At 42.4% G+C, this 8,923-nt stretch overlaps 1 protein-coding gene across 1 annotated transcript in view; it reads left to right on the top strand.

Annotated features, from left to right (window-relative positions):
• The window catches only part of DEPTOR (DEP domain containing MTOR-interacting protein), a 165,704-nt gene that overhangs the window by 55,446 nt on the left and 101,335 nt on the right, over positions 1-8,923 (top strand). The window contains exons 3-4 of the mRNA XM_006879319.1: positions 2,272-2,450; positions 3,607-3,730. Coding sequence (XP_006879381.1) covers positions 2,272-2,450; positions 3,607-3,730 — 303 coding nt within the window. The remainder of the gene's footprint in view (positions 1-2,271; positions 2,451-3,606; positions 3,731-8,923) is intronic.

Raw genomic sequence — 8,923 nt, 5'->3', positions numbered from 1 at the left:
TTTTTTTCTTGACTTTTTAAAAATTAATTTTAATGAAAGTTTACAGACGCTTAGGGTTTCCAGTCATTCGTTGTTGCACTTTTCTCCCTGCTTACCCCCACTCCCCCAATTCACTCTTCTCATTGAAAAGTAAAAGAAAAACTCTTTCATTGTTATACAGTCCCTCCCCCCAAGTCCATTCCACTATGCAGCTTTCATTCTGGACTCCTGTCATGACAATAATACCCACTCATTTATCCCTTTTAAACAGTTCTCTCTCTCATCTGTTTCAGTGCAGTACACATCATTCCTCCCCTCCTTCTATACTTTCACTCAACCCCAATGTCAGTCCCGTTTTACCACCGTGGTCCTATGCAATATCTGTCTTTTTGTGACTAAGATATTTCACTCAGCATAATGTCCTCCAGGGTCTCATCCATTTTGCATAGTATTTCATGAGTTCCTTGTTTTTCAATACAGCATATTATTCCATTGTGTGAATATACCACAGCTTCTCTATCCATTCGTTTGTTACTGGACACTTAGGTTATTTCCAACTCCTTGCTATTGTGAACAAAGCCACAATAAACATGGGTGTGCATGTAACTGCTTGGGTGGCGGTTATGGTTTCTTTAGGCTCTTCTTTCTTAGTGTCAGCAAGATTCCCATAATCTACCTCTGCACGTGCTTAGTTTAAGCCTAATGGGGTGACTAGACTGACCAACACTATTATTAGTAGTCTACACACCTGATTTTCATGTTCCCAACGGTGTGGCACCATTCACACCATTAGCCTAGTCCCACTCGGGCTTGTGATGAAAGACAAAGCCAAAGGCTAGGAAAGCCATTGTGAAAAAATCAATCTCTTACCCCACAGGAAGGAACCTGCTATGTTCAGGCACTGCACTGAGTTGACGGTGCTTAATATATATCATAGCCCGAAAGCGCACCCTGACCAATGATAAGGTAGGTCTGAGTGTCTGTTAGATAGAGGAGAAAAGGAAGGTCAACTAACGTACTCAGATCACACGTTTACCATGTAGTTTATTTATACAGATCTCCCATTTCTAACAGTATTGAGACTGTGAGGTCCAGTCCAGAGAAGCCAGGTGGTTGAATTAGGGGGGAAATGACCTGGTGCTTCACTTCATTCACATCTTTCATTTGAGGAATAAAGTAAATGCAGGGGTGGGAACGGAATGGAAGGTAAATGAACAACAAAACAAAACATCGTTAAACAAGAAAACAGTAGGTTAAGGTGTTTTAGGAAGAAAAATCACTGACTTCTGAAAGCAGGGGAAGGCTCCATGCCAACCACTTTCCTCTACACAAATCTACTAGCCTATAAATAGTGTTTTTCCAGCAGTTTGAATCCATCTCTCCCAAATTTACCATTTTCTCCTTTTTTTTAGCTATAGAGTCAGAGGCAGCATGCTATCATACTTGGAGAGCTGGATTTTTAAGCAAAACTGGAGACTTCAATCTCATTTGTCACTACTTGCTATTAGTGTTGGCTTTAGTAGAGTCATTTAAGATCATGATGATCGCACAGGATAGGACAAGGCTCTGATCTTTGCTCCTAGGGTCATTGTAAGTCATGGTTGACTCAATGGTTCCCAACAACAAAGAACAAGAAGCAAGTAATGTCTCTCAGGCCTTGGTTTTCTGTCTGGTAAAACATGAGCGTAACTGAAGTTGCTGTGATTTCGGGAGTTAATCAATGTTCAGATCAGGACCTAGAACTTATCTAATATGTATCACGACAAGACTAGCCATTCTGCTTGTTGGAGTGCAAGCCTCCACGAGGCAGGAGGCTACGCAAATGTTCTAACTTTTGTCTCTAGTTCCTAAAACAGTACTTAATAGGCACTAAGTAGTAGATGAATGAATAACTGGACCCTGGGTAATGTGTGATTGGAAAAGGAATCTTACATGAGCATGTTGCTAGAGTTTTTGATATTGGATCTTTGGAGTAATAATTGTTCTGGTGGAGACAGAAAGGTGTAGGAGGGAGGCCAAGGGAAGGGCTGGGAGAGCTTTCTCACTCACCCTCTTGGACGACAAGAGCTTGGAGCTGGCTACGTTACTCTTCCATATGTTCAGATAACACGTAGGTATGAGAGGGAATGACTTTCTGCGACCTTTGGGTGTTGATGGTACAAAAATTACCAAGTTCTCGGAAGATATTTTAATGACACCCTCATGTGTTTCCGTTTTCTTCCTGCCGGATTGGTTTAATGGTTGATGTTGTCATCCAAAGTGGCTAAAGCTGTGGCTCAATTTCCTTTCCAGGCTCAGGCTCCATGAAGAGAAGGTGATTAAAGATAGACGACATCATCTCAAAACCTACCCAAACTGCTTTGTTGCAAAAGAGCTGATTGACTGGCTCATTGAACACAAAGAGGCGTCTGACAGAGAGACGGCAATTAAACTCATGCAGAAATTAGCAGACCGGGGCATCATTCACCACGGTGAGTGAGGTGGGGCTGCCAAGGTAACTCGAGAGGAAAGAGAAGACTAAATATTCCATTTCTCCCACGAAACTACCTAATTCACAAACAGGAAATTTTACTTTTATTTTGTCTATCTTGTATCTCCACCCAATCACATTCTATCCCCTTCCCCCCAGGAGTTATTTGTGTGTATTTTCATGTAGTTCTTCATGCTTTTACTTTCTGTGTATGTGTCTCTGAGCAATGTCTCATACTGCTTTCTGTGCTTTATTGAGATAACTATCTGTTGTTTTGCTGTTTGGTCAACAGGCTGTGTGTGAGAGGCGTCTATGTTGATAATATTTCTACTTTGTTTTCACTATGTAATCGTCCATGTATGAGTCTGTGGTCATATGTTTACCAGTCATTTAATAGATACATTTATTCATGATCCCAACGATGGAAATTTACATGGTTTCATAGATCTTGCTTCCACGTGAAATAGTCCATTGAACATTCCTAAAAACATCTCCTTGAAATCTCAACCTTTGCCCTACGCCTGTGCTGTTCCCTTGAACTGGAGGAGCCTTTCTCCTCATTTTGGCCTGACGTGGCCTTGAAGTTTCTGTCTACTTGTACTCCCTTCAGACGAGATCGGGCGTGTTCAGGGTGGTATGGCCGTAGACATGTACACCCTTCAGAGGAGCTTTTCCTTCCTAAATCTGATTGACTACACCCCTTTGTGTTCCCCATTGATAACCTTACAATGATATTAACATTTCTTTTTGAATATCATTAAATTGTGCATTTTATGAGACTTATATCTGTCCTAGTATTACATTTAAGAAAAATTAGCATGTGAATGATGAATTTTATGATACTCTTAATAGGCACTAATGATAATAATTAGTTAGTTACCAGTAATGAGCACTTACTCTGTGCCTACAAGGTACTGTACTATAAATGTATACGATGCGTTTATATACATTTATATTGTTTATAGATATAAATAAATATTATTTATATACTTATATAAATATAAAATATATTTATATTTTTTCTATATAAATAAAATTATTGGTAGGAATTTATCTACTTGAAGTAGTTCTTAGCCGCCATCTAGTACTTCTTTCACTTGACTAATTAAGTAAGAGCACGTTCCCCTTCATTTATTGTTCTGTGTATGTTGTTTCAGTGTGTGATGAACATAAGGAGTTCAAGGATGTCAAACTCTTCTACCGCTTTCGAAAGGATGACGGCACCTTCCCGTTGGACAATGAAGTGAAGGCCTTCATGAGAGGACAGAGGCTGTATGAGAAGTACGTGCCCCCTGCCACCCCCCAACTGTAGTCTGGACTTGCCAAGTGAGGCAGGGCTATTTTAGTCTTTGATCATGTTGACTTCAGCCTGGTTCTTCCATGTGGGCTGATTACATAACTGTTCCCTTTACAATGAGAAAACTCCATCACTCATTTGCTTTCTCTTTGCCAGAAATGAAATTGATTTTATATGACTCTTAATAAAGAATCCATTTAAATAATGTTTTCTATATTTAAGATGACTTAACAAAACTCCAGAAGCAGAAACAAAAGGATGAAGCCGAGTGTTTGGCCTCAAGTGATGTGGTTGATCTTTGCCTTTTTAAACACTGTTTCTGTGTAAATGGCCAGAGAGGTACAGTGTCAAATACAGGGCAAGTTCAGACTCAGTTCAAGAGAAGAGGAGGGAGGGAACTTCAAACTGCAGATGTCTATGAGGAAGAGTCATTGAACCTTTTTGAGGAGATGACTATAGCGAGGCTTTGGTTGGCGGATTTTGAACCCTTATGGGTTGACCTCTGAATTGATCTGCTTCTGTGACCCCTTCCCTATCCCACTTTCCTTGTGGGGTTTTTCTTTTGTGTGTTTGTGGTTTGTTGTTCCCCTCTCACACCCCCAAGTAACCATTAGAGAAGTGAAGGCTGGAATGAAGGCATCACTTCTTTAACTCTAACTATTTTTCACACTGAAGGAGTTGAAAAAATACTTTCAGAAAGAGCCTATTCTATGGTACATGTAAAAGAGTAGGTGAGTGGGAACAGCTGGTCAGATCATTTAAAGCCCAGACTTTGAAGCCATATAGGGTTTGAATCCTAAAACCCGTATGCTAACCAGAGGTTACCTTTGGAAAGGTCTGTGTTCTCCTCTGCGAAATAGGAATATTAAGAATATCTACCTCCTGTTACTGCTATGGGAATGAAAAGAATAATCGATGTAAAGTATCTAAGTATTTATTTGGCTCTGTTTTCTGGTATGTAGTTGTTGTTGAGTAGCATAGAGGTAGAACTGACTCATAGCTGACCCTCCAGCAGGTTTTCAGAGGCAGTTAATCTCATGAGAGGAAATTACCCCATCCTTCTCCTGCAGAGCAGCTGGTGGATTCGAACTTGTATGCCTTCAGAATAGCAGTGCAGTTTCTTACCACTAAGCCACCAGAGCTCCCTATCTCACAAATGACATTCATTCTAGATCAACTCTCCTTTATTCCAATCAAGTCAGAACCAATTAATAACTGACCCTTCTGCTGGTTTTTAAGAAGTTGGCAATCACATGGGAAGAGATGGCCTATCTTGCTCCTGTGAAGCTGCTAGTGGATTTGAACCACCAGAAGGTGCACACTGTCTTTGGGTTGGCAGTGCAGCTCCCTATGGACCACGCCATCAGGGCTCACTGTCGTTCCAGATAGGAATCCAGTGTTAATGACCACTCTCAGTTTTTTCTGCTCCGGTTCTGTTCTTGTGCCGTTCTGGAGCTGGTATTGTCTCCCTGTGTAACCTCCTAATCTTAATCTTAGTAGTTCTGTGACTGGCTTTCTAGATGGAATTCTAGAAAATCCCTCATTTCCTGGACCCACAGAAAAAGGAATCCGTCAACACAGCCATTTGTATACTTGAGTGTATGTATTTCCTTTTACTTACTACCTTGTAAAATTCAAGCAAGTGTTTGGTATCAAACTACCATTATGGTCCCTTCTAGTAAGATTCTATGTTGCTAAAAAAATCTATAGATCTTTCTCTTCAAAAGAAGCCAAGAGATTGTTTACACTTCTCTTAAGCTATATTTTATCTCCTGGATTCTTCAGTCACTATACTGTGAGACCAAGGATTAGCAATAGTTGAAAATGTTGGTTAAGGAAAGCTGGATGTAAACGGTTTGGCAATTTTCAGTTTGTTAACAATCAAGTGTAAGCTGATTGGCTGTTTCTGATTTCATTAATAATCAGCTTTGGGCTGGAAGCCTGTTGTTGTAGCATTCAGGGCCTGGTAGGCGGGCCTTTGTATTTAAAAGTCTATTCAGTCTTGCCTGAGAGTTATTCTCCAGCTTGGAACATTTGGATGCTGGAGGTGGTAACCCTCTCTTTGGTGGCCTAGTGGTAAGAAACTGTGCCGCAGTCCCAAAGGTACACACTTCAAATCTACCATCTGTTCTGCAGGAAAAGCATGGGCAGTCTCTTCTAATGAGATTGACAGCCGCTGAAAACCCCACTGGAGGGTCAGCTATGAGTCGTGACTCAAAGGGGCATGATCTAGAAATCATGAGGTTGGGAGAGAAGAGGACAAAGGAAAACAAAAGAAGAAAGCAGGCACTACTGAGTCCCACAGGAACCCCACTAGAGACAACTCAGTCATTTGGTTCCAAGCTCTGTCCCATCCCAGACAAATCTAATCCCATTAAGATGCCATCGCTCGCTCCATAAACTTCAAGAGAGTGTTACTGAGAAATTATTCACAGGCTAAAACATATTATTAACACACACACACACACAAATAGAATGTTGGTCAAAGGATTGTTATTGCCAGTGGGATGGAAGGTGGCTCTGGCGCCCTAGTTCGTAGGGTATTTAGTTGTTGAGTGAAAGGCCAGGTCCGATTTGCAATACCAGCTGCTCTGTGGGAGGAACATAGACAGTCTCTTTCTGAGCTATTTACAGTCTCAGAGAACCTGCCAGAAGGTCAGCTATGAGTCAGTTCTGACACAATAAGAGAAAGGGAAAAAAAATGGGGTGAGTATGATAGCAAGATAGAAACAAGAATTAAAGAAGTTGTCTCTTTCTAGGGAACATATTTCTTCCAACCCCCTTTTCTTTTGCTTCTCTTTTCACATCCTACATGCCAGTCACAGAACTGTGGGTCCCTGGACCATCCAAGCCCTCTCCTGCCATCATCTCATTCATTCGTCCATTCAGCGAATACTTAGTGAGCTTTTGCCACGAGCCAGGCGCAGTTACAGAGTTCGAGGGCTCTCTATGAACCCAAGACAGAAGAGGCCTCTGTCCTCTTGGGGCTTGCTTTCATAGTTGAAGAGACAGAGCTGAAGAGGTCAACACAGGCAAATGCCATGTAGAGTAACTCTGGAGGCTGCCAGTGTTAGAAGACAGAATGCAATATAGAATAATGCTGGAAGCTGCCAGTGTTAGAAGACAAGAGAGGCTTGCTGAGTGGGGAGCCACTGTAGACGCTGGAGTCAGGGAAGACATCCTGCCTGTGACTTTTGAGTAGAATGAGTCTTGAGGGTGTCTGGGAAAGAGCACTCCAGGAAGAAGGAACCACAGGTGTCAAGGCTCCAGGCAGGGCTATGGCTGGTGTGTTTGAGGATTCTACAAGGCCTCTCTGGAAGCCTCTTGGTAAGAAGTTGCTGCCAACCCTAAAACATGTGATTTGAATCCTCCGTCTGCTCCAGTGGGGAAAGATGGACAGTCTCCTCCCATGTGATTTACAGCCCCTGAAAACCTGCTGGAGGATCAGCTGACTCAGTAGCACATGATGACAGCAACAGGAGGTCAGGATGTTTGGAGGGAAGGGGGTGAGGGGAGAGGGGGCGGAGACAACTCAGAGTCAGTTCATGTAGGGCCTTTCCGTCTCTGGTGAGCGTTGAAGATTTCATTTTTCCATGTAAGAGAGGGTTGTGGGGGAGTGGGGAGCAAGGAAGAGACAAGTTGATGCCCTTTGGCGTCTGCTGTTCCCTGGGCAGGGAAGGGTCATAATGCCTGTCTTATGTCTCAGCCACCTTCATTAGCTGGTGTTGTAATAACAGGAATACCACAAATGGGTGACTTTTCCCAAACAGAAATCTAATTTCTCACAGTTCAGGATGCAGAAAGCCTCACTTCAGAGTGTGAGCCCCAGGGGCTTTTTCTGTCTCTGCGTCTGGAGAAGGTCCTTGTCTCTGAGCTACTGCTCCTGGGTGGTCTTCCTGTGGGTTGGAACATCTCTTCCCTTGTCTCTACTCTGCTAATTTGTTGTTTCAAGTGGTTCATGTTTCAAAAGGAGTTGACTGATACACCCTACACTAATCCTGCCTCATTGACATGGTGAGGGCAATCCATTCCCACATGTGGGATTGTAACCACAGACTTCTTCTTGTGTACCACTGAGTCCGAGCTAAACCATAGCGAACACTACAGTGGGTTTTCAGAGACAGCTAATTCCACAGGGGGACATGGCCTGTCTTTCTCCTGTGGAGCGGCTGGCAGATTCAACAGCACGGCTTTGGGATTGCAGCGCAGCTTCTTACCACTCGGCCACCAGAGGTTAGGATTCACAATACATATTTTGAGGTGACCACAGTTGATCCATACATTAGCCACTGAGACTCCTAGCTTGACGCTAAATGTTTGGTGCAAATACTCCTTTCTTAATAGTGGAATTAGGCAGAGGGAGCTCTAGTAGCCTAGTGGCAAGAAGCCGCACTACAATCCCAGAGGCACGCAATTCAAATCCACCAGATGCTCTGCTGGAGAAGGAGGGGCAATCTCCACCTGTACCAGTCAGATCCGATTTGACAGTACACACACACACACACAAAATAATAAAATTTTTAAAGTATAAAAACAAATAATGGAGTGAGGGGACTTTAGATTGTCTTATCCTCATCACTGAGTTGTATTAAAATGTCTACTTTGACTATTTCATGCATTAGAATCAGAGCAATCAATTTAAAAAAAAGGTAAAAGGTCAAATCAAATGCCAGTAAGTCAACTCTAATTGATGGTGACTCCATGGGTGTCAGAACTGTTTTCCATAAGGTGTTTAATGGTTGATCCTTTTAAAGAAGCACATCCCGAGGTCTTTCTGAAGCCACTTTGTGTGGACTTGAACCTCCAGCCTTTCCGTTAGTAGCTGAGCACTGTTAACCATTTGTGCTACCCGGAGGTAATTTATGAGCAATTGCCTTGTTTTCTGAGGCGTAATATGTCCCCTATGGCCTAATGCATGCCTGGCAGATTGTAGATGGCATTTGCTGTAAAGAGGGAATCAACTTTTTGATTCATAAACAAGTTCATCAGTATTGATGCACTTTTTCTATATGTAATTGATTTTTAAATCACTTAGGTCCAGTTAGAGACCTCTCTAAAGTACTGAAGAGCTGCAGTGTCTGGAGACCAAGGTGCGCCTGATACAGGCCCTGGTCTTTGCAATCACTTGCTAAGCATCAGAGAGCTGGACAATGACTACGGATGATAGAAGGAGAATT

Source organism: Elephantulus edwardii, unplaced genomic scaffold (assembly GCF_000299155.1).
Source record: "Elephantulus edwardii isolate Elephantulus edwardi_28Jun2011 unplaced genomic scaffold, EleEdw1.0 scaffold00003, whole genome shotgun sequence".
NCBI classification, from domain to species: domain Eukaryota; kingdom Metazoa; phylum Chordata; class Mammalia; order Macroscelidea; family Macroscelididae; genus Elephantulus; species Elephantulus edwardii.
This window is presented reverse-complemented; position numbering and strand designations above follow the sequence as displayed.